At 52.1% G+C, this 24,125-nt stretch overlaps 1 protein-coding gene across 1 annotated transcript in view; it reads left to right on the top strand.

The window, feature by feature from the left end:
- Ubr4 (ubiquitin protein ligase E3 component n-recognin 4) overlaps window positions 1-22,741 on the top strand; it is a 108,875-nt gene extending 86,134 nt beyond the window's left edge. Inside the window, exons 88-106 of the mRNA NM_001160319.1 lie at window positions 421-542; window positions 1,214-1,411; window positions 1,998-2,078; window positions 2,884-2,971; window positions 3,407-3,534; window positions 4,513-4,620; window positions 4,940-5,059; window positions 5,680-5,870; window positions 6,279-6,452; window positions 6,745-6,844; window positions 9,339-9,557; window positions 10,336-10,449; window positions 12,126-12,268; window positions 12,658-12,783; window positions 13,850-14,044; window positions 15,666-15,890; window positions 18,493-18,583; window positions 19,193-19,355; window positions 22,375-22,741. Coding sequence (NP_001153791.1) covers window positions 421-542; window positions 1,214-1,411; window positions 1,998-2,078; window positions 2,884-2,971; window positions 3,407-3,534; window positions 4,513-4,620; window positions 4,940-5,059; window positions 5,680-5,870; window positions 6,279-6,452; window positions 6,745-6,844; window positions 9,339-9,557; window positions 10,336-10,449; window positions 12,126-12,268; window positions 12,658-12,783; window positions 13,850-14,044; window positions 15,666-15,890; window positions 18,493-18,583; window positions 19,193-19,355; window positions 22,375-22,439 — 2,651 coding nt within the window. The 3' untranslated portion in view covers window positions 22,440-22,741. The remainder of the gene's footprint in view (window positions 1-420; window positions 543-1,213; window positions 1,412-1,997; window positions 2,079-2,883; window positions 2,972-3,406; window positions 3,535-4,512; window positions 4,621-4,939; window positions 5,060-5,679; window positions 5,871-6,278; window positions 6,453-6,744; window positions 6,845-9,338; window positions 9,558-10,335; window positions 10,450-12,125; window positions 12,269-12,657; window positions 12,784-13,849; window positions 14,045-15,665; window positions 15,891-18,492; window positions 18,584-19,192; window positions 19,356-22,374) is intronic.
- Window positions 22,742-24,125: the final 1,384 nt, after the last annotated feature.

Raw genomic sequence — 24,125 nt, forward strand, 5'->3', positions numbered from 1 at the left:
TGAAAACTGAAGCTTCAGACCAAAACTGCTGTGGACCCTGCTTCTCTGAGGCCCCGAATTCTTTCCTTCTGTGGGCTTTTATTCTGCACTAGTGTAATAGTTCACTGATAGTTTGTTTGAACTTGTTTTCAAGTGGCAGGAGTGAAAAGTTATGCTAGCCAGCTTCATCTGCCTGACTGCCCAAAAGGGAAGTCCTGCGTTGCTTTTGAGAGCCTGTTTTGGCAAAGGGATGCTAGTTCTTCTCCTTCAGGGAAGCCTTGCTCCCAGAGAAAGCAGAGCAAGCGCGTGGTTTGGTCTGGGCTGGAGGGCTCCTCACTGAGTGTTGTTGATGTTACAGTGTAGAACATGGAGTTTCATTGTCTCAGCTCTGCTCATGGCGGTGAGGCTCTTCCCTAACTCTGCTGCTTTGCTTTCTGGCAGGTACAGAGTCTGAAACCAAGGCCTTCATGGCTGTGTGCATTGAGACAGCAAAGCGCTACAATCTGGATGACTACCGGACTCCCGTGTTCATCTTTGAGAGGCTGTGCAGCATCATCTACCCTGTAAGCAGTGTGTTTGCTCCCCACAGCCCGCACATGTCAGCCTCAGCGACTCTCCCACATGGAGGATAATTTAGTATTTTTATCACCAGGTCCACTGACAAAGAGTAGGTGCAGCTTCCTAATTTCCCTCCTCTAATGATGGAAGCCAGTGGTCTTTCTACCTGAAGGCCAAGATTAGCCATTCTTAAAATTAGGCCTCACTTCCCATTGCAGGGGCAGCAGCATTTCTGGGGTAGAGTTGTGTGTATTGCCATCCTCTTCCTCTTCTGTGCCTTGGGTTCTTCATGCATGCACAGCACATGTGTGTCTTTCCTCAGAGACCTTTCTTGTTGAACGACAGTGTCCTTAGTTACTGACTAACGAGCATCAGGGCTGGCCTGTCTGAGCACGTCACGGAGAGAAAGAAGCCCCTCTTGCTCCAAGTGTCCAGTGACTTGCCTGGCCTCAGACTGGTCCACATCTCACCAGACTCCCTGGCCGTCAGGCGCTCTCTCGTTAACCTGTGAGGAGTGCGTGATCTTCAGGCTGCTCAGATGGTGTTTTGAGTGATCTCCATGGTCTCTGGCCACTTGCTGGTTACCATGTTTAACGTGTGGGCATGGTACACTTGACGTGCCCACAGAACTGCTCAGTCAGCACTCCCGTCCCACACGTCCCTCTTGATCCTTTAGGAGGAGAATGAAGTCACGGAGTTCTTCGTGACCCTGGAGAAGGACCCCCAGCAAGAGGACTTTCTACAGGGCAGGATGCCCGGAAACCCATATAGCAGCAATGAACCAGGCATTGGGCCTCTTATGAGGGACATAAAGAACAAGATCTGCCAGGACTGTGACCTAGTGGCTCTTCTGGAGGATGACAGTGGGATGGAGGTAAGAGCTGGACTGCACTGGTCACTCAACAGGAGCACAGCTTTGAGCCAATGATTAAGCACGCAGGAAGTTAGTCTGTAAAGTCCACTGATGGGTCCCATCTTCCTGCCTCTCCTGCTGCAAGGATGACGAGGGTTGTGACCGGTCCTGCCATGGAACAGCAGTGTGCTTGATGGTTGTTGGTTGGAGCAGTAGTAGGCTTTTGTCACCAATGCTTTTGGCAGAGTTTTCTAGAGATTGCAGGTTAATGGAGCCTCAGGAATCATGGTGTTTTGACACCGGTACATGAGTACTGGTCATAGACCCTGTTAATACCAGAGCCTTGCAGACTTCTTGAGTCTGGTGTTATCACCCATATGACTCAAGGCAAAGGTGATTTTTCTGGTGCTCAAGGTGAAAGGTCTTCAGTTGGAGCTAAGCTGGAGTCCACGGTGGGCTAAGGGTCTGTCCCCCAACATTGTGCACAAAGTGCTGGGTTGGGTTTTATGCATACACATGCATTTCCCTAGAGGGTGAGCGTCGACAGAGCCCAGGGATGAGCCACAAGGGTAGCCTGTGAGCCTTGTCATAATCCTCTATTTTCCAGCTCCTGGTGAACAATAAAATTATCAGTCTGGACCTTCCCGTGGCTGAGGTTTACAAGAAGGTGTGGTGTGCGACCAATGAGGTATGTGCTTGCTTTCTCTGCAGGAGCTGTGGGTGGGTGGGCTGCCTTTCTGTCCTCAAGACTGGCCAAGTGGAGCTGCTGTTAATCACCATGGCCTTGTGTGGCTGCTGTGGCTTTCCTTCCTGTCTGGAGAGGTCCATCATTTTGTCAGCTCGGTCAGACAGCTTCAGGGAGGCATGCGTGACATTGTGCCTCTGCTTTTCTCTGAACTGAGGCTGGACCTCTGCAGGCCGCAGCTTTGATGCCTGGCATAGGCAGCCTCTCCCAGCAGCTCCCTCCTGTCCCGTGCAGGCTGTGTGTGTTAAGCTGCTGGTTAATTCCTCCTTATCTCTGTGATGAAGAGAGAGCCTGCTGTCTGTGGGCAGAGACGTGCTCTGCGTGCCTGAAATGTGTACTACATTCTTTGGTTCAGATACAGTTGTTTGTCCTGTGTCCTTTGGATTATGATCCTCTGTGGGCTGAGAGAACTCTTCCTGAGATCAGCACAGTCTTAGAATTGAGCCTTTACTTCTAGCCTAGGAAGTAGCTGTTGGAGCGCTTGCTTACCCAGTGCTCCAATGGAATCCAGTAGGATTGTGTGTCTGCTGCAGCGCTTCTCACGGGGCCTGGCCTGCAGCAGGCACTGAACCGAGTGAGTCTCTTCCACATGTGAATTACAGCCTTTGCGTCTCAGAGACTTCCAGTCCCTGTCTTGTTAGAGAGATGGAGGCTCACATCACCAAGGCACTGAGCAGGTCCCAGGGTGAAGGCTTACAGTGGTTTCTAGGCCTGTTCATGTCTACCTTTCCAACTTTTCTCTGCTTAGGGAGAGCCCATGAGGATTGTTTATCGAATGCGGGGGCTCCTGGGCGATGCCACCGAGGAGTTTATCGAGTCCCTGGACTCCACCACAGGTATGGCCCTCTCCATATATGATGCTGCATATTGGACTCAGGCCAGAGCAAGCATGTCCCAGAGTACAGTAGCCTGTGCTCTGCATCACAGTTGTCGGGGAGGAAGACAGGCATCTGTGGGCCGATTCCCTATTGGGATGAAACCGTTCAGGCTGTCGGAAAGATGCAGTTAGCAGGCTTGTGTTCAGACTTCTCTCCACCTTGGCTCTCAGTGGTATTTGCTAGGGCTTTGCTGTAATGGCAGAAAACTGTAGTTGACTTAAGCCTTGAGCAAGGCCCCTAAGGGAGTGAGTACAGGTCGGTTATAGTAATGACCTTAGTTCTAGCCCGGGGAAAGGGCTGTATGCCCTCAGCCCAGGAGAGGGCTGTGTGTTCTGATCTAAGCACTTACTCCCATTTTGAACTTGTGCTCCTCTGGTCTCCCTTTTCTCCCAGATGAAGAAGAAGATGAAGAGGAAGTGTACAGAATGGCCGGTGTGATGGCCCAGTGTGGGGGTCTGCAGTGCATGTTGAACAGACTGGCAGGAGTCAAAGATTTTAAGCAGGGACGCCACCTTCTAACAGTGAGTTGTGGGCAGTATGACAGGACCAGGCTCTCTCCGAGAAGCTGAGGTCATTAAGCCACTTGACACTAGAGGGCAGTGTGGTACAGCAGGGACTAGTGCTGGCTTTCACCACACCTTGGACAGCTAAGCCTCCCACTGCTCTCTTCCTGGCCGGCTCCCTTAGATCTGGGCTGTGGCGGTCTTCTCCGGTACCTCTTCAGGTCTCAGGAACCATGACTGTTTCTCCCCTGTAACTGCTCTTGTGCCAGTCATTGTTGGTTTACGATTGCCTTTATTCTTGTAACGTAACTCATTTCTCCGTCATTGGCTGCTGTTTAGAGGGTCATCTGTCTCACTAGTCAGGGCATTCCAAAGTCACCACAGAGACTTCACTAATGTCTACCTTGTGAGCTTTACAAGGACAAACACTCTCGTGTTATTCAGATGGCCTACCTGGTTTTAGGCCTCCATAGGCTGTGTGTGCCAGGGTTTTCTGTCTGCTGCTAGTTCAGAGATTAGATTGGTGCTGGGTTTCCCTGGGATAATGGAACACCACCTGATTTATTAAGAATCACTCGGGAGAATGTTGCCACTTAAGATGGTGACCTGGAATGAGAGCCCAGGATCACCTCTCCTTGCTCTTCAGGAGGAGTGCCTGCTAATTGAGAAGTCACTTAGAGCAGTGGTTCTCAGCCCATGGGTCAAGACCCTTCGGGAGTCACATACCAGCTTTCCTGCATCTCAGAGATTTACATTACAGTTCATAACAGTAGCAAAATTACAGCTATGAAGTAGCAACAAAAATGTTATTTTTGGTGTCCCCATGCCATGCTGTATTAGGGGGTTGGGGTCCCCGTGCCATGAGGAGCTGTCTTAGAGGGTTGCAGCACTAGGAAGGTTGATCAGCACTGGCCCAGACCCTTTTCTGTGGCTGTGGCTTGTATGCCGTCTGCTCCCGGATGCTCTCGTGGACCTCTGGGCTGGCTTCTCTTGCAGGTGCTGCTGAAGCTCTTCAGTTACTGTGTGAAGGTCAAAGTCAACCGGCAGCAGCTGGTCAAGCTGGAGACGAACACTCTGAATGTCATGCTGGGGACTCTGAACCTGGTAAGCAGTGTGGGCTGCAGACGATGGACAGGGAGCTTTGGCGCCAATGAGAGATTGCAGTACCAAGCCTGCTCCTTCAGCTCACTTTCCAGATGACCCAAACTCGTGCTCTGCAGAGCTTCCTGCCCCTGTGCTGGGTGTAGACTCAAGACCAGGAGCAGGAATTCTGTAGAACAGAATCAACACTGCAGAAAAATTGTGCGTCTCAGGGCACACACACTTACATGCATGGGTGCACATGCAGCCCCTGGCTTAAGACCATGGAAGGCAGTGGAGCTCACTCACAAGTGACCGACTGTGCCCTGGCTCCCCCCTTCAGGCTCTGGTAGCCGAGCAAGAGAGCAAGGACAGCGGAGGAGCAGCTGTGGCTGAGCAGGTGCTAAGCATCATGGAGATCATTCTAGATGAATCCAACGCAGAGCCCCTGAGTGAGGACAAGGTGAGTGGGGCCTAGTCCTTCTGCCCACAAACACTGGGAACCTGCAGTGGGCTTATCTGGAGCTAGCTGATTTCAGCCCAGAATGGCTAAGCCCTCTCTTGTTAGAAATGGCCAGTTTCTACTTAGGGCTATATCATTGCGCTGAGCCTGAAACTTTTGCATTTAGAGAAACGAAGCTGCCAAGGATACTCTGTCAGGTTGAAGGCACTCACTGATGGAAGCCGGGCATGACCTGGCTGAACAGGCAGTGTTGTAGCTCAACCCTCTACCCTACAGTTGGCCTGACTTGTGAGTGGTGCAGTCAGGCCTCGGGGTTGAAATCAGTCTCCCCTATGTGCATCTGGATCTTCCTGCCTCTCGGGGTTGGTGATTTGGCCAGGCCTATGGTCCCAGGAGTCTATAGCCGTCTCTGTTCTCCTGGGGGAGCAGGGCATTGTATTGGTGTAGTTTGGCTACCTGAGAACCATCACAGTAGCTCCGATACTCATCAGGGGGACCCAGGCTGCTTATTGTCCCCAGCAAGCGCTAAGGAACAGTTCTGTCTGGTGGGGGTGGCAACTTTGGGGGGGTCAGTTCTTGGCTACAGCCACCATCTTTATTCCCACCCTTTTCCATTGCAGGGCAACCTCCTCCTCACAGGTGACAAGGATCAACTGGTGATGCTCTTGGACCAGATCAACAGCACCTTCGTTCGATCCAACCCTAGCGTGCTACAGGGCTTGCTGCGTATCATCCCATACCTGTCCTTCGGAGAGGTGGAGAAGATGCAGATCCTGGTGGAGCGGTTCAAGCCATACTGCAGCTTCGAGAAGTAGGAGCCTGAAGTTTGATACAATGAGCCTCTTGGGAGAGCCCACAGAGTCCCAAGCTAGACTTGTGAGGCTGAACAGGGCTGCCTGGGGTTTTGTTGAGTGTCTGTGTCCATGATCTGGCAGATGGGAGCTTTGTTTAGCTGGAGAGGCAGTCACCAAACCCTAGTGTAATGAAGCAGTGGTAGGAAGGGTATGAGAGGGGAAAGGGCCTGACAAGGTGCGCGGAGCTGCGTTTGCAAAAGCCTGGAGATGCAGAACAGTGCAAGCCTAGACGCAGGGCGGGCAAGAGGAGACGTCTGGTCTGAGTCGAGCTTTACCTGTCGAGTTTAGACTGGATCCTGTAGACATTTGTTAACCAAGAGGGTGACTGAGCTCTGCTGTCATGCTGAGACTTTATGCTCTCCTAGGTACGATGAAGACCATAGTGGGGATGACAAAGTCTTCCTGGATTGCTTCTGCAAAATTGCTGCCGGTATCAAGAACAACAGCAATGGTCATCAGCTGAAGGATCTCATCCTGCAGAAGGGAATCACCCAAAATGCCCTGGACTACATGAAAAAGCATATCCCCAGTGCCAAGAAGTAAGGCCCCCTCTCTGGGGCATGTGGCTGTTTTCCCAGCATCTTAGTGTGGTGCTTGTTCTGTGCCCTCTGCCCCTCCCCCTTTGGGGACATGTCCAGTGGCCACTCATCCTGAGGCTTTTCTGCTTCTGTTCAAGTGCTTGTTTTTATCTGGCTTCTGGGCTGGGTTTGCCCTTAGTGGTTCCTTATTATTACATTCTTGAAAATGAAATCCTGTTCAAACCAGCCAGAATCAACAGCGGGTGCCCAGCACTGCTTCCTGGTTGCTGATGTGCCCTTGTCTATCTTGCAGTTTGGATGCTGACATCTGGAAAAAGTTTTTGTCTCGCCCTGCTCTGCCATTTATTTTGAGGCTTCTTCGGGGTCTGGCCATGCAGCACCCTGCCACCCAGGTGAGTGGCCAGCATGTCTATAGACCTCACTCTACAGGCAACAGACTTGACGGGTAACAGAAGGGAGTCATGAACAATCTTTGTGTAGAACCAGCAAGTCACCCATAGTGTGGCTTACCCTGGCGCATGAAATTCTCTGTGTGTGCACAATGGTGAGTTCCACACCCAGGGCTCAGCATGCAGCAGTGACTTGTGAGAATTCTGCCTGACAGTTGAGATTGCTGCCAGCTCAGTCACTGGGAAGCTTGAGATGCCATCATCACCATCCCTGCTCTGCCTCAGGCCACTGACCACTTAGCATGCCCCTTGACCTTCTGAGTTAGACTGCAGAATCCATACAAGGGTGGAAGGAGAGAACCGATCAGATAGTGTCCTCTGCCCTGCACACACATGCGCACAGCCTCACATGGACACCTCACACACCAGTTAGAAGATGCTGCAAACTCTCCTGGAGCAGCAGGCCCACTTCACCTTTCTAGCAGCAGGCGAGTGGCCCAGTTCTCTGCATCGTGTCCACACTTGATGGCTGTTTTTACCCCAGTCATGTTGCAGAATGTGGCACCTAGCTGTGGTTTTTGACTTGGATTTCCCTGCTGGTTAATGATGCTGCACAGCCTTCCTAGTGCTTTGTCTGTGTCTTTTGCATGAAATAACTTTGTGTCTTGCCATTTTCTCGGTGGATGCTGTATGGTTTAATGCTGCCTTTTGAGAGTCCATAGAGTTAATTGTTTTTCTTTTATAATATTCTGAATATAGTTCTGTGTTGTCATCTGGCAGCCTGTTCTGATAACTACCCCCAAAGTATAGGGACATGGTAACAGTTCCTATACATGGTAACTCACATCTGCGGGCAGATAACCACACTTGATACGACTCTATCACACATACACTGTCTCTATCTAGTTAGCTCTCGAATCTCACATATAAGACAGGGGGAATGTCAAGGCGGCTGTAAGGATGGAAGGTGAGATGGCGCCTGAAGCACCCAGCAGGGCTGTATGGGACACCTGGGCAGAAGCCCTGGATTCATAGGAGCTCCCCAAGTTCTGCATATGAGCATCGGCAGCTGTCAAACCTGTGCCAGTTCTCCCAGCCTACAAGATACTAGAGGCAAAATTCCAGCCCATGGGAGTGGAGATGACAAAAAGTTAAACAGCTACCAAGCCTGTTCTTGGCAGGGCTCCTTCAGGGCCCTGTGGCACTATGCGGTGCGGTGGGAGCTGAGGCAGGTGCAGTGGAGAAAGGCCTCCAGGTCAGTCTGGTGGGTGGTCTCACAGCATCACCGAAAGCCCCGCTCACCATCCTGTCACATTGGCAACAGCAGAGCCACCCTCAGAGGTGAAGGCTTAAGCTGCTGCCTCAGATCACTCACTCACTTGTAAATCCACCCTCACTATAGGAACCCACACCTCAGCAAAACTGCATGTTATCTCATGCCTTGTATTCCTAAATGCTGAGTGAGCCCATGTTTAAGACCTTGCAAACTTTTCCACAGGCACCCACACCCCAAACTCAACACCCTAAGTGCTTACTGTGAGCATGCATGTGCGTACATGAGATGTATGTGCAGTAGGTGTAGGAAAACCACCAACATCTTGTCCACATGAAGCTCATACACAAGCAGGGAGGGCAGTGCACTCCTCCTCTCTCTACCCTCAGCCTCTTCCGTCTCCTCGGATGGCACTGCCATCCCCCTCGTCACTCAACCAGAGGACAGAGATCTAAAGTTACCAAGCCCTTTCTCTCTCTCTCTCCAAGCAGCCACTGGCCAATCATGACAAAGCCCAGCACCCACCTATCACCTGTCTAACCTCTTGGTACACATGTAGCGAGTGCTGCCCTTGTGGGGAGAGCCACACTTGTATACTGAGTACAGCAGTGCACACCTGGAGTCAGAGCACTCAGAAGCTGAGGCAGGAAAACTGCTGGGAGTTTGCGGCCAGCCTGGGCTTCATAGGGAAGACTTGGCCAGCTAGGGCTACACAGTAAGATGTGTGAACAGCCATCACATGTTGCCCTCAGCCAAATCACAGCCCTGTTCCTTAGTCTCCCATGCAAAATACAGCTGTGGTCAGGCAGAAGAGACAGTGTAGGCTGGGAGAACTGGCACAGGTCTGACAACTGCTGATGCTCATATGCAGAACTTGGGGAGCTCCTATGAATCCAAGGCTTCTGCCCAGGTGTCCCATACAGCCCTGCTGGGTGCTTCGGGCGCTATCTTGCCTTCCATCCTTACAGCCGCCTTGACATTCCCCCTGTTTTATACGTGGGATTCAAGAGCTAACTAGTCAGAGGTCTCTGTGAAACCAGTAGTACAAGACAAGCTTGTGCACTTGGACTGACTGTACAACATTGACTGGGCCTTGGTGGCAGGGCCCCTCCATAACTGGAAAGGTTGTACACGCTTGTGCTGTCAGAGGCTTTGGCTGAGCCTTTAGTGGAAGGCCGTGTCCATGACTAGATAACCTACATCTCTCTGGTTCTCTTTTGATAGGTTCTGATTGGAACGGACTCCATCACGAGCCTGCATAAGCTGGAGCAGGTGTCCAGTGATGAGGGCATTGGGACCCTGGCTGAGAACCTGCTGGAGGCCCTGAGAGAACACCCAGATGTGAACAAGAAGATTGACGCAGCCCGCAGGGAGACCCGGGCAGAGAAGAAGCGCATGGCCATGGCCATGAGGCAGAAGGCTCTGGGAACTCTGGGCATGACGGTAAAGTCCCCACAATGGACAAGATGCCACCACGGGCAGACTAGTGCTTCCCAGCAGAACTGAGCTTGACAGTGTGTTAGGGTGCATGGAGGAAGACCCAGGAATTAGCTGTGCCAGGCACTTTCAGGTACAGCTACTGCTGTGCCACTTGAGGGCGGGGGGAGGCACTTGGGGTAAAGTGACCTTGCAGGTTTGTGCAAACGGTAAAAATAGAGATGGCGACCATTGTGTGTCCAGGATATGGTGCATGCCACACACTGCAAGACCTCACATGTTAGCTGTGCTTGACATCACTGTACCCATTTCCAGATAGAGAAAGTGAAGCACACTTGCCATAGCATGGAGCTACTAAGTGCTGAACAGGACTGTGCACAGGGTCTGCTCAACACAAAGGGCTCTGCTGTCCTACTTTGGAGGAAATGTCAGCAGTTTGACACTTGCTGGGGACAGTAAATGATGAGAGCACAGCAGCCCTTGGCAGCCGAGACATGGTGCTGGCACAAGATGAAGGGGCTTTTTGGTTACAAATGGCAGCGTGGCAGCATGCCAGCTTCCCACTGCATGGTTCCCTCTGCTTTGGTGGCTCCTGGACAAATGAAGGGCTCCCCCACAATAGAAGGCAGTGGAAAGGGCAGGTATGTGGCTGGTGGTTTGCCACTTGTCTAGCCTACCAGCACAGCAGAAGGCCTCTTCTCCATACAGCATTCCTGTGTCGGTGTGTGGTCATCCCAAGCCAGGGTGAGAGGGTGTATGACATGCTGCCTGTGTTCTTCTCCAGACAAACGAAAAGGGTCAGGTGGTGACCAAGACTGCACTCCTGAAGCAGATGGAAGAGCTGATTGAGGAGCCGGGACTCACGTGCTGCATCTGCAGGGAGGGGTACAAGTTCCAGGTATGCTGCTGGGCGGTGGGCAGCTGCACGTGCTCAGCCTGGGGACCCCAGCCTGGCTCTGTGTCTAGACTTGTCTGTCTCCTGCAAGCCGTTTTGTACTGACATAGGCTTGGGCTTTGGGAGAGGACACAGGGCCAGCTACTTGTCTTGAAGGCAGGAAGGCAACTGATCTGAGCACGAGCGTTGTTGGCATCTGGAGAGAGCCTTTTGGCACCCATGTCAGTGCCAGGGCACTTGTGCAGAGTTTTGTGCAAACCATGTCGCCATGTCTTTAACCCTTATTAAAGGTCCCGGTTGATGAGTAAGAACACAGAGGGCGCCTGGCAAAGCCAGAGTCCGGCCTGGACGCTGCAGGCCACACTGCATTGCTTTTGTTCAGGGTGCCTGATAGCAACTAGAGCCCCATTTCTAAGTGTGTCCAATGAGGTGGCACCTGGAAGGCAGTGCACAGTTAACCTCTTGGCTTCCTGATGATACGGGTGAGCCTCTAACTCAGTAGCCCAGCTTTGCTCCTGGGCTGTGGAAGGACAAGCGTCTTGCTTGGTTGATATGGCTGCTTGAAAGTTTTGAGAAGCAAGCAGCCATAGAGGCTCTGTGTGCTTGCCTTCTAGATAGATGGAGCACACACAGGATGGCCAAGGCTTGGGGCGGGAGTGTGGTGGAGTGGTAGAGTGCTTGCCCAGCATGCGCAAGGCCCCAGCTCCCATTTCTAGAACAATACATCCGCACACCGGTTAGCTAGCTCGTGGTTCTGGAGGTTCAAGAGTGGGATGCTGGGATCTGCTGGGTCTCTGGTAACCCCACAGTGGGATCTCATGACCTCTTCCATGCCCCAGCTCCTCTCAGTACTGCCCCCAAGAAATTGGGCCTCATGAGTTTGTAGCAGCAAAAGATGCTCACACCAGAGTAGTCACTTTCCCTGTCTGAAACCCATCTGAAGGGGGCGCTCTTTTCTCCATGTCTTGTCAACTCCTTGTGTAAAAGTAACTTTTATTCTCCCTACATAATTGTCATCTCAGAGGCTTACTGCCTTAGTCTAGTAACCTAGGCTTGGACCTGGAAGCTTCTAGCCTCTGTACAATCTTATCTAGGCCTAGAATGGTTTCACCCTCTGACTTACTGCTACATAAGCTCACCCTGTCTAGTTCTTTCTGAAGTCTGGCTGGTTGTTCTGACTCCAAACTCTTCCACACTAAGCTGCTCTCCCTCTCCCTCTCCCTCTCCCTCTCCCTCTCCCTCTCTCCTGAGTTGCTCTGCTTGACCTAGAAACCTGTTCTACTCTTCTGGTTTCTTCTCATTTTCTGGCTCTTTCCGTCTTCACCTGCCTCTGTAAAACTTCTTTGTTCCTCTCTGTGCTGCTCTCTCTTACTAGCGTCCCTTTCCTCTCTCTCTCCTCATGAGAGTTGGGCAGATCCTATTCTGTCAATTCTTTCTCTGATTAGACATCACTTTCAAACATGGATGCTTCCAAACTAACATTACCTTCACTGTTCGGGATAAAAGGTGTTTACTAAGGGTATATCTATATTTCAGCCTGAGGGATTAAAGGTGTGTGCTAAGAGCTGAGCCACACCACAACTAGAAATAGTGCTTTTCAGTAACTAAGACAATCTTGGGGCTCACAATGTGAGGTGAGGAGTTTCTCCTCACTCCTCCTTTCTCTGCTGGTCTTGCAGCCCACGAAGGTCTTAGGCATTTACACTTTCACCAAGCGGGTAGCCTTGGAGGAGATGGAGAACAAGCCCCGGAAGCAGCAGGGCTACAGCACTGTGTCCCATTTCAACATTGTGCACTACGACTGTCACCTGGCTGCCGTCAGGTAGGCTTGGCTCTTGCAGAGTGGCTTCCGATGAGTGGGCCCACAGTTAAGGTCCTGGACTGGGTTGGGACTGAAGTTACTGACTCTGGGGCCTTGAGGCTTCAAGCCTGCTTTTCTGGTCTCCAAGGGGCCTTAACCCTTGCAGGCCCACGAGCTGTACTTGCCATGTAAGAAAACGTGTTGGGCTTTGAATATTTGGCCTTGGCCAAGGCTGGTGGAAGCAGTCTGCTTGCCTGAGCTAATGAAGCATTGACCCATGGAGCTTACAAATGGCTAGTTGTCTCCCTAGGACCAGGGCTAGTGTTGGCAAGCCCTCAGCACCCGGTGCCTCATTACTGGGTTAATTCCAGCAGTTGCTTGTCCCTGCTCTCCTCTCTGTCCCCATCCAGGTTGGCTAGAGGCCGGGAAGAGTGGGAGAGTGCTGCCCTGCAGAACGCCAACACGAAGTGCAATGGGCTCCTTCCGGTCTGGGGCCCCCATGTCCCTGAATCAGCTTTCGCCACTTGCTTAGCAAGGTGGGTGTTCAGTGTTTTCATAGCAGAAAGAGGCCAGTCTCCAGGAGATGGGATGAAGACGTGGCATCCATGTCTGTGCTGTTCTCAGCAGATAGGGCTGACTAAAGTGAGCTGCTGAGGTGAAACCAGTGTCCCCTGTTTCTTGAGTATCATGTAAATGTGCCATGTCCTTAGGGCCAGAGTTTCCCAGAGTCCACTTGTATGGTGTGTGGCTCTGATGTTTAAGTTATGAAAGCAGCTGGGGGTTGGGTAGTTCCCTCTAAGGCCTCTCTGGCTTGTCTGGGAAACCTTGTGGAGTCCTTAGTATACAGACACCTGGGGGCAATGACAGTGATGGCTGTGTACTGTGGGTTACCACCACACACATGCACAAACTGGGGCATGGTGGAGTCCTTTCCCTAGGGTCATCCGGTTAAGAAGCAGAACCAATTGTATATTGATTCAGGGAGGAAAACCAACATATTGTAGGATGAAAGATCATTAAGGATAAGACATCTTGTCACCACTTGTGGCGATGACATCTGTCAGTTAAGAAATGAGCCCCCAGCCGGGTGGTGGTAGCATATGCCTTTAATCCCAGCACTCAGGAGACAGAGGCAACAGGTTTTCTGTGAGTTCTATGGTAACTAAAGCAACACGTAGAGAAACCCTGTCTTGAAAAAGAAAGAGGGCTGGAGAGATGGTTCAGAGGTTAAGAGCACTGACTGCTCTTCCAGAGGTCCTGAGTTTAATCCCCAGGAACCACATGGTGGCTCACAACCATCTATAATGGAATCTGTGTCTGAAGGCAGCTGCTGTGTACTCATATAAAATAAAATAACTAGATAATTCTTTAAAAGAAAGAGAAAAAAAGGAATGAACCCCCAAAGTGATGGCCTCTCCCGTATTGCGAGCTTCATGTGCAGTCAGGAAGCAGCTATGTCCCAGGCTCTGTCCTCCTGAGCACCAGCCCCCATTTGACTTCTCCAGTCAGCAGGCTGAGGGCTCCAGAAAGAGCTCTGCACTCTAGCCCAAGCTTTGGCCAGGAGTCTGGCTTCTGCGTCATGGTAGCTCTGCTTCTTCGTAGGCACAACACGTACCTCCAGGAGTGTACCGGCCAGCGGGAGCCCACGTACCAGCTCAACATCCATGACATCAAACTGCTCTTCCTGCGCTTCGCCATGGAGCAGTCATTCAGTGCAGACACCGGTGGGGGCGGCCGTGAGAGCAACATCCACCTGATCCCATACATCATTCACACTGTGCTTTACGTCCTGAACACGTCAGTACCTTGTGGCCCAAGGCACTTCCTTGGCTGACACTCCCTGCGCCTCTCTACTTAGCCTTTACTGAGGAGGGACTGTTAATCCACAGTTGAGGGGTGTAGAATATAACAGTGATGGTAGCTTCCTTCCCAAAGCTTCCCCCCACCCCGACCCCCCTTCGGACAGTTGGGCTCTAGTCTCGGGCTGGCCTTCAGGGGGAGCAGGAAAGGAGAAGCTGCTGTTCCCGCTCTCCACATGAGGGAGCGTAGGCGAGAGTCTCACCAGGTCCTCCATCGGGCACAGAGCCTGCACAGCTGCAGGTTTCCAGTGGGTCTAAGGCTGCTGCATGAGGGGAGCGCTGGCTTTCTGAACCGGTCACTAATGCTTCTGGCAGGGAGGAGAGGGCTGTCGAATCCTGGGAAAGCAACTGAACAGGAGTGCAGCCAGGAAGAAAGAGCTGTTTGTGCCTGTGGGGCTAGACATGGCTTTAGAAGCCATCCCACTCGTGGCCTGGTTTAGAAGCAAGTTAAGAGCCTTCTGTGCCTACACCCTTGAGTTTCATTTGACTGAGTGCAGACCAGACCCTTCTCTCCAAGATTCCCAGCTCTCAAGGGCAGAGCTGGTAGTCATGGGAAGACTGGGCACAGTCCACCCATGCAGCTACCATGCTGTTCAAGTTCCAGAGTGATAGTCTCTTCCTTTCCCTGTCAACCATTTGTTTTCCCTTCCTCCCTCTTCCTTGTTAGATAAAGTCTGACCTTGAGATTGCAGGCTTCATTGTTAAATCTCAGGGCAGGGCTCATGACATCATCTGCAAACGCCCTGGCTATCAGAACAGACACCTGGCATTGCCAACAGCACAGACCTTCTACTGTCTGGAGCCTGCTGCAGGTCTCAGCAGTGCTAATTGCCAGTGTTCTTGGGGCCCTGACAAGGCTATGGGTTTTGCAGAGACATGTCTCTTGGCAGCCATGACCTAGAATGGACTGCTCAGGCAGAGACCCGGTGAGGAAAACACTTCCCAGGATTGACCCTGCCCAACAGAACTGGGGACTTCAATTGTCAGCTCTGTTGTAGTTGACCAGGCAGGGCTAACCCCGAAGCCACCTCAGCCACAGGCTATTTCCTCTGCTAGCCAGTGGGCAGTGGCATGAGCTTGGTGATACGGCAGTTGGACCTCTGATGGGACATTCATTCACAAAGGCAAGTTTGCTGCACGAGTGAGCAAACCCTTGCCTGAGCAGAGCCTGCCATGGCTAGAAGCCTGAGGCTCCCACAGGGATGGAGCTAGAGTTAGGCTCTGGCTGGGTCTGGGCAAGCCCATTTTACAGGAGCAAAAAAAAAAAAAAAAAGCAAAGCAAGGTATTTGCACCAGCCTCCTGTATCTTTGTAGCCGTGACTATGGCCCTGCAGTCTGGACACTGGGTTTCTTGGTATTGTTTTGTCTTCTCCACATAGATGACCTTCTCCAGAAGGTTATAGGGACACTGCTGGAGCTTCCTGGCCACTGGCAAGACTTTGTCATGAGAGAGGAGTAGGGCTTATGACAGATTCTAGAGCTACGCTGGGGCCTCAGTCTAGTGTTTGCCTGGTTAGCTCGGCCCCTTTCTTGCTGCCATTAGAATTCCTCTCTTCCAGGACCCGAGCAACGTCCCGGGAGGAGAAGAACCTCCAAGGCTTCCTGGAACAGCCCAAAGAGAAGTGGACAGAGAGTGCCTTCGATGTAGATGGGCCCCACTACTTCACCATCCTAGCCCTGCACGTCCTCCCCCCTGAACAGTGGAAAGCCATTCGAGTAGAGATCCTACGCAGGCTGCTGGTGGCCTCACATGCCCGGGCAGTGGCTCCAGGAGGAGCCACCAGGTCAGTACCTGCTTTGGGAAGCTGCTGCATTCAGAGCCTTCCAGTGTGTTCCCTGGCTGCTTTGGTCATGAGTGTTGGTTGGAGGTGTGCTCCTTTGACTGTTGATCTGCCTCCAGCCTGTCACCCTAAGTGTCTAGGCTGGTGGTTGACAGTTGCTTGAGCCCCTCTGGTTCTCATGTTCAGCTACTGAAAAGGTGAACCTGTTGAAAATTCAGAGGAAGACAGCCAGGCCTGGAGAACTAGGATGAGGCACTTAGGCTAAGCTAGGGAGCCGGGCTTCCTGCCTCATGCTGGCTTTACTGTAAGTTAGGGGAGTTTCAGTGTGGCTATATCTGGGGACTTCTTTTTCAATGACTAAAAGTTTGTCCTTCCTTCCTTCCTGCCCCACATCCCTCCGGCCTTCCAGACCCTCTTTGTAACCATGTGCACCTCAACAGAGGGGCACAGACAGAAAGTGGGCCTTGCTTCCCTGACTTAGCATTGTAGTCTGGGTCTGAAAGAGCCATCTGCGAGTGAAAGCAGAGCCTTCCTGTCAAGCTCTTGACATAGCGCAGTGGTCACAGCACACAGAATACATGTGGCCAGTACTTGGGCTGATGGTAATCCTGAATAGTCCCTACCTACCCTGGGGAGCAGCAATATAACCTGTGGCCTGGTAGTTTATTTCTGCCAGTTGAGCCTGGTGTCCCTGTGTTGTCCTGCTATATAGCCTCTGAGCATGTTAGCTTAGACTCAGGGATCATTTCCACATACAGAGGCCACTAAGGGAGCAGAAGGAGGCTCCCTTCCAGCCATGGTGATGGCACCCTGTGGGACAGACCCTGAACTGGTCCACCTGAGGTCTCTACCTCTGTTCCCTCTGGCACTGCATGTTCCCAGAGTGACCAGGTTGCTACTGTCAGCCAAGAAGGAAGACATGAGTGTCAGATTCCTGCCCCCATTCCAAACACATCATCACCTGCCGTCACGGGAGCCCAAGTGTGAATAGTTAACTAGCTGCTTGAAGTCAAGTTAGGTCTTCAGGTGCAGGAATTGTGAAGTGAGACAGGACTTGCATTCCTGGCGCACAGGACAGCCACTTGTTAGGCAGCTCCTGAAGCAGAGCAGAGCCTAAGCCCACCTGAGCTGCACTTTCAGCCGAGAGTAGAATTCACTCCGGCCCAGTAGGTGAGGAAAGGCTGATTTGGTCAGGGATTAATTAGGAGATCCAGCTTGAGCTGCGTTTGGGCATTGCCATTTTCTCTGTAGTTTAGTCACCTTTCCTAATTAGCTGTAAATAATTAAGCTGGGCAGGGTCACCCAAGCCTCATGCTTAGCAAAGCAGGACAGCCACCAAGAGGGCCAAGCCCGGCTGTGGTCCAGGCTCCGAGCCTGCTGCTTGCCAGACAGATTAGAAAAGATGCTGAGGGTTTGCCCAGGATTGGGACACCCTTGAAGGAGAGCGCTTTGAGCCGAGGGCACAGAGAGGTGTCTCTCATTCTGGAGGTGGGCAGTATCACTGGCAATAGGTTTTATCTGAAAGCCTGTGCCTTCTAGGGTAGGAAGCCATAGCAGGTACACAAAACTATAGCTTTAAAGGCTGGGGGTGTACAGCTCAGTGGTAGAGCACTTGCCTGGTGTGGATGAGACCCCCAAGTTCAATTCCCTAACAACAACAGCAACCATCTCTGCAGGGTCCTCATGGACAGACTTTGCTCTGCTTTTCCAGGTTGACAGACAACACACACACACAGAGGGAGGGGGTATGTGAACTATAATTCAAGAGAAGCTTTGACTTCTGATTTTCAACATTGAACAACATGGATTCAGCAGATATTTTAGCCTGGAAATTGACTAGGCTCCCACTGGCCCTAAGCTAAACAAGTAGTTGGTGCTGAACACTCTGCTCCCTGAGTGTTGTGAGATGTGGGGTGTGACCCTAAGTCATAGGGAGGGCTCATCTGTCCTTTACGTCCCACAGCAGTAAATTATGCCCCCTCCTCCCCTCTGAGCCTCATAAGGGGCGGGGCAGGGGGCTGGCTACCGTAGGCGGTGGACCTTGACAGAGGGCCCCCATCCCCACCCCCTAACCCACCCCCACCACCGTGTTCCCAGGCACTAGCTGGCCTTTAAGCCTGTGCCAAGTCACTCACATGCCGGTGTCACTTGTTGGAGATGAAGGGGTGTGGGCGGCTCCAGGATTACCCTAGGATTTGAGGGGTATTGAGTACTTGTACAGGTAGTCCTAGCCATCAAGGTTACTCAACACTGCTTTTCTACCAGTGTGCTGGGTTTCTGCAGAGCACGGGTTTGGCTGATTGGGCTCTCTGGTGGGCTACTCCTGGTGGCAGGGAAAGCCTGAGTTGGAACCTTGTTTTTCTTCTTCGTCGTTGGGTGCCATCTCATTTGGGAGCTTGTGAGGGACAGGAGCACTCAATCCTCGTGCTTGAGTTAGAGCGTTTGAGTGCCGTGTTTACAGGTGTCCCTGATTGTGTTGCTCCAGGTTGACAGTGCTGAACTGTCAGGTGGAATTCATGGGAGCCAGGCCATGTGCCCTCAGTCCCCAGGTTGTCTGTCCATCTCTGCAGGGTCCTCATGGACAGACTTTGCTCTGCTTTTCCAGGTTGACAGACAAGGCGGTGAAGGACTATTCTGCGTACCGTTCTTCCCTGCTCTTCTGGGCTCTCGTCGATCTCATTTATAACATGTTTAAGGTAAGGAGCTTCAGGGCCCACCAGCTCCGAGGGTTGGAAGATGTGTGTGTCCTTGGCTTAAACCCCCTTGGTGGTCACAGCCCGAGGCTCCTTACTGGCTTTGGGTTCTTTGCTCTTGAAAGTCTCCACTTGGGGAGAGGTGAACACCCTCAGCTCAGACCCTCACTTCCAGCTGTCAGCAACTGAGGCCACCTTGTCACACACCCTCCATACAGTAAGCACTAAGCTCTAAGCACTCTGATAGCCTGCCTGCTCTTGCTCTTATGTAACACTTCATCCCATGGCCCCTACCGGCGATATGCCTGGACCCACACATCTTGGGGGAGGGTAATGAGCCTTTTGGTCATCAGTGCAGTGGTCCAGTCAGAGCTTGCTTTCAGAAATGCAGGTGTGGGGCTGTCCCATGTTGAAACTGTGAGATCATGTAGAACGTTGCATAAGCAAAGAGAATCAGGCCAGTGAGCCCTGCAGGCAGGCCCTCCTTGCTTCCAGAAAGGCTCTGTCGTATGTTGGTGGGCTCTCCATAGCACTGAGACGGTCTGCCTGACTAGACACAGAGCCAGCTCCGTTCACTTACTCACCTGGCCCATGTCCCACTGATTGTTGTAGAAGGTGCCCACTAGTAACACTGAGGGCGGCTGGTCCTGCTCTCTGGCCGAGTACATCCGCCACAATGACATGCCCATCTACGAAGCTGCCGACAAAGCCCTGAAAACCTTCCAGGAGGAGTTCATGCCAGTGGAGACCTTCTCGGAGTTCCTCGACGCAGCAGGTCAGTGCCGGTTTCTGTTTTGTTTGGTTTGGTTTGGTTTGGTTTGGTTTTGTTTTGTTTTGTTTTGTTTTGTTTTGTTTTGTTTTGTTTTTCGAGACAGGGTTTCTCTGTATAGCCCTGGCTGTCCTGGAACTCACTCTGTAGACCAGGCTGGCCTCGAACTCAGAAATCCACCTGACTCTGCCTCCCGAGTGCTGGGATTAAAGGCGTGCGCCTGGCCAGTGCAGTTTTCTCTTGTAGAGATTCTCTGGAGCAAAGCCCAAGTCTGCCTCAGTGAACTGGCCATTATCTTCATCTTCACAGAGCAGAAGTAGGCGCACACTAACCCCCTCCAGTCATAGGAAAGGTGTCCATTCAAACAGCCCACTCATCAGCAGGAGTGGAACTTGCTTTTAGTGGCTGTGCATCTCTGGGTTCCAGGACAGCCAGGGCCACAGAGAAAAACCCTGTCTCAAAAAAAAAAAAAAAAAAAAAAGTGAAAACACCCCCAGATGAAAAAGCTAAGTTCAGCATGCCCTGTCCATTGCCTCAGCTCGACCACTGGCACGGGAGTCCAGCATTCTGGATTACTCTCTTAGCATCATTCTCTTATACTGTTAGTAGAGGCTGTGGAGGTTAAGTAAGCAGATGTGGGAGAGTAGGAACTCCTGGTTCCAACCTTTCGTCAGGGTTAACAGGAGAAAGGGCACTCCTGCCTTCCCCTGCCTCCCAGCCCTGGGCAGTAGGTGGAGAGGCATCACCCCAAGGGTGACATGGGAGCAGATGCTCCACAGCTCCCAGCCCCTCAAGTCCATGCTCTCCCATACAAACTCTTTGTGGGAGTTGGACTCTCAGATGCAGGCGCTTTAACACTCACCTGCATTTCATAGCTAAAAAGTGTTGGGAGCAGAGCATGGCCTGGGCTCAGGCTTGGGAAGATCAGCCCAGGATTAGAGATTCCAGCTCCTGGGTCCCAGAGCTGTTGTGTCACAGCCTCCACTGGCGCTGTCTTGGGGGGGGGGGGTCGGGAGACTGCACCAAAGCAGATGTAACTGGACCTGCCCAGCTTCTGTTGTCAGCCGGCTCCATGCTTCTGCACTTTCTGGTGTTCACTGTGGGAATTGTATACGGGCAAGGGAGAAATCCCCCAGGCTCTGTTGCCAAGGGAACGGTGCTGTTAACATCTCCGCTCACCTTTGTATCCTCGGGAAGGAGGCCCACCCACTAGTCGAGAGCCTGTCTGCATGTACCCTTCTGGTTTCCAAGCACTGAGCACGCTCTGCCTAAGATGGTGTCTCTGGGTCTGCCCTGCTGTCTGAGCTGCCGTAGTCTCCTTGCTCACCTCTGTTTCCTACTTTATGGCTCCTTAGTCCTCCTGACTGTGTCTTCCCAGCCTGGCTGTTGAGGCAGCTCACTGTTTCCCTCAGAGTTAGTCTTGAGCAAGAGCACAGAGCTCACCTGTGTCCTCAGCCAAGGTCTGTGCTCATCACAGATGGCAGAAATGACGACAGAAGTCAAAGCCAGTGAGAAGAGGTAGCCAGGGCGAAGGACTCACCCACCCCAGGCCTCGCCCCGCACAGGCCCTAGGCATAGAGTCTCTAGCCTCTTTTGTGAGGCTAGGCTTGCGCTTTTTTTTTAAAAATAAATCATTCCATTCGTTTACATCTCAAATGATATCCCACTTCCCAGTTACCCATCTACATCCACCCTCTCCCCACTCCCCTTTGCCTCTATGAGGGTGCTCACCCATCACTCACCCTCTCCTGCCCCACTGCTCCAGCATCCCTGTACCCTGGGGCATCAAACCTCCACAGGACCAAGGGCCTCCCTTCCCATTGCTATCAGGTAAGGCCATCCTCTGCTACATATGTATCTGGAGTCATGAAGGCCAGACTTTTAAACCTTAATTCAGACCTTTAAACTACCAGAGCACTGGGTATGCTCTATTCAGACTCAAGAACAAAACACTTTCCAGAGCCAAGAGAGACAGCCTGGCTGCATTTGTTCCTGCAGATGCTCTGAGGGATGACGTGTTCGGATGCTCAAGTTTAACTTGAGGCTTTAGTATTTGCTCTGCACTAGTGATGAGGTCAGGTGCCGGGCCAAGGACTTGATGTAGAGAGTGCACTGGGTCCTTCCACTAGGAAGGCCATCCTCAGTTAGTCCCCATGGCAGGCAGGGAGGGATCCCTGTTGTCTCTTTCTGAAAGCTGAAGCAATGGAGCCCTGAGCTCTGGCAGCTTGCTTAGGAAGCCTGTGGTGGGATCGAAGCCCAGAAGAATCAGAGGCCTCTGTCCTGCTCTGACCTTCAGCCCATAAGACCATCAGCATTTGCCTTTCTTTGACCAGTTTAAAATGACAAAGGCTGAGGATGAGGCTCTGAGTTCTGATCCCCAGAAAAGCCAGGTGCAGGTGTAACTCTAGCGCTGGGAAACTGCCTCTAGTAGGATCCCAGGCTGAGCTTGCTGGCCAACCAGTCTAGCCAGCCGGTGAGCTTTAGGTTCAGTGAGAGAACCAATCTTAGAAAAGAAGGCGAGGGCCATGGAGAAAGACCATGTTCACACACACGCACATCACCACTCTGGGGTAGGGGAGTGTGGCTCAGCTGGAAGAGTGCTTGCTTGCTTGGGATGCATGGAACACTGAGTTCTGTCCCTCCAGCACCATATATACCAGGCATAGTAGCACAGAAGTTCAAAGGAGGTTGTCAGCTACATAGTGAGTTTGAGGCCAGTCTGGGATCAGGAACAAGACAAGAAAGAAAAACTTGGGAGTTGCAGTATTTTATAGCCCCTTGAGTGACCCCTGGACAGGTGGAAATCCTCCACTCCAGGGAATTTAAAATGGTATCTGCCACACTGTCCTAGCAGCACCCACTTCTCAAGCAGAGTATTAGTCACACAGTGGTCACCTCCCCTCCATTGCTGGAATCCCATCAGAGCATGCTGGCACAGTATATCCTATTCGTGAACCAGGCTTCTGTGACTCGGTGGGGCTGGGGGCCCTGTGCTACTCCCACTCACACTGTCTTTGCTTTCCAGGTCTTCTATCAGAAATCACCGATCCAGAGAGCTTCCTAAAGGACCTGTTGAACTCAGTCCCCTGACCATCCCCATGGAAATGAGATTGAAGCTAGCTTGCATTCTCCCCTCATTCATCTCTCCGTGTGCACTCATTTCCCCCACGGATGCTGCATTAGCACCCCCTCCTCCCTCAGTTTTCTCGGAGTGGTTTGGGGTCTGTAGGCTTCCTGTTCTATCACGTGTGTGTGTGTGCTGCGCAGGCTATGAAGTTGTCTGTAGCTCAAGCCATTGAAGGACCTATACGTACCTAGGAGCTGTGAGCTGTCCCGGCCAGCTTGAGTGTGTACATCTTGAAATAAATGAATGACTTAGTACACATTGGAAAGGGGTCTAGCTGCTGCTTGCCCAGTGCTTTCCAGTGAACTCACAGCCTTGCAGTGACACACCAGGAAGACTGCTGGAGTTGAATTGTGTTCTCTGGGGTCTGATGGTTTTTTTGTCCCTAGCCAAAAGAGGGCTCAGCAGAGCAGGCCCTGGTCAGCATCTACTTCAAAGGCCTTGAAAGCATTTGACAGTCTCCTGCTGGCTGCCAGGCAGAGAGGAGAGACTTCAGGGAAGGGTGAGAATAGTGAGAATAGCTGTGTCCACTGCTAGGGCTCTTCTGCCCACCGCCCTAGGAAGAGCCTGTGCATTGTTCTGCACCCCAAGTCGCCTGCTGAGACCTCAGTTGACAGGTGAGGCGCCTCTGAACTTAGTATCTGGACCTCTGAGACCTGCCCCCACCTCCTGGCTCCTGAGAGCCTTTCTCAGACTTCAGCAAAAGGCTGACCCAGTCACAGCCTGTCGGGAGGAAGAGCTGGCTAACTCCCATCAACCAAAGGCTTTGGTGACATCAGCCCCTCTGAATGTCTGGTTCACAAGGTTGCTCCCTGGACCAGACCATCTGGGCCTGTGATGCCTCTGGTCTCCTTTGGATGACTTCCACAACCAAGGCACCATGTTGCTTCCCCAGAGCCTTTGCAGCCAAAAGGCAAGAGTATTGTGCTTAGCTCTAACAGAGAGACAAAGGCAGTTTGTTTGGGTGCTGTCCCAAAGCCCTGGCAGGCCAGAGCACAAGCAACTGGGGGTTGAGTTAGCCCTGGAACTGCCAGGCAGGCTTCCCTTCCTGATGCAGCCTGGGGCCAGCCTGCCCTGGAGGAAAGACATAGCATCTCCTTGGAAGAGGGCTGCTTTCCCAGCTGCTTAGATTCTGCAGCTTTTTCTCATATAACTTGGGTTCAGCAAGTAAGGTGGGGACCTTGGCATTGTTCTTTTGGATCCCCCTACACATACTTGTCTGTCCTGCTGGACTCCAGAGAGGTAGTTTAGACATTGAGGGAGGGTCAGCCACTGTCCTGTCACTTAGTAAACTGGAGCAACTTCATGTGGGGCCGGGGCTGCCAGTGCAAGGGGACCACTGTAGGCCAAGGCATGTTTATGATCATCCATTACTAATGCGGCCCCATCAGAAGGCTGACCAAAGCCCCCAGAGCACGAGTCTCTCCGGACAAGAACCTGCTAGAGCCGAGCTTTTGGTTTTGAGTGAGCTTACAAAGTAGCAATAGCAGATAAAACATCATCAAACCAGGCACTCACAGTGTCCCACGGAGACAAAACACAACTCAGGGCTGGCTCCTGGCCATTCAGCTGCAGCTGCCTGGGGAAGCAACACCCAGTCAGCCGAGACGCCAGGCAGCACAGAGCGCTCTCACAGCTGACTATCTGGCTCT

The sequence above is a fragment of the Mus musculus genome, chromosome 4, assembly GCF_000001635.26.
Source record: "Mus musculus strain C57BL/6J chromosome 4, GRCm38.p6 C57BL/6J".
NCBI classification, from domain to species: domain Eukaryota; kingdom Metazoa; phylum Chordata; class Mammalia; order Rodentia; family Muridae; genus Mus; species Mus musculus.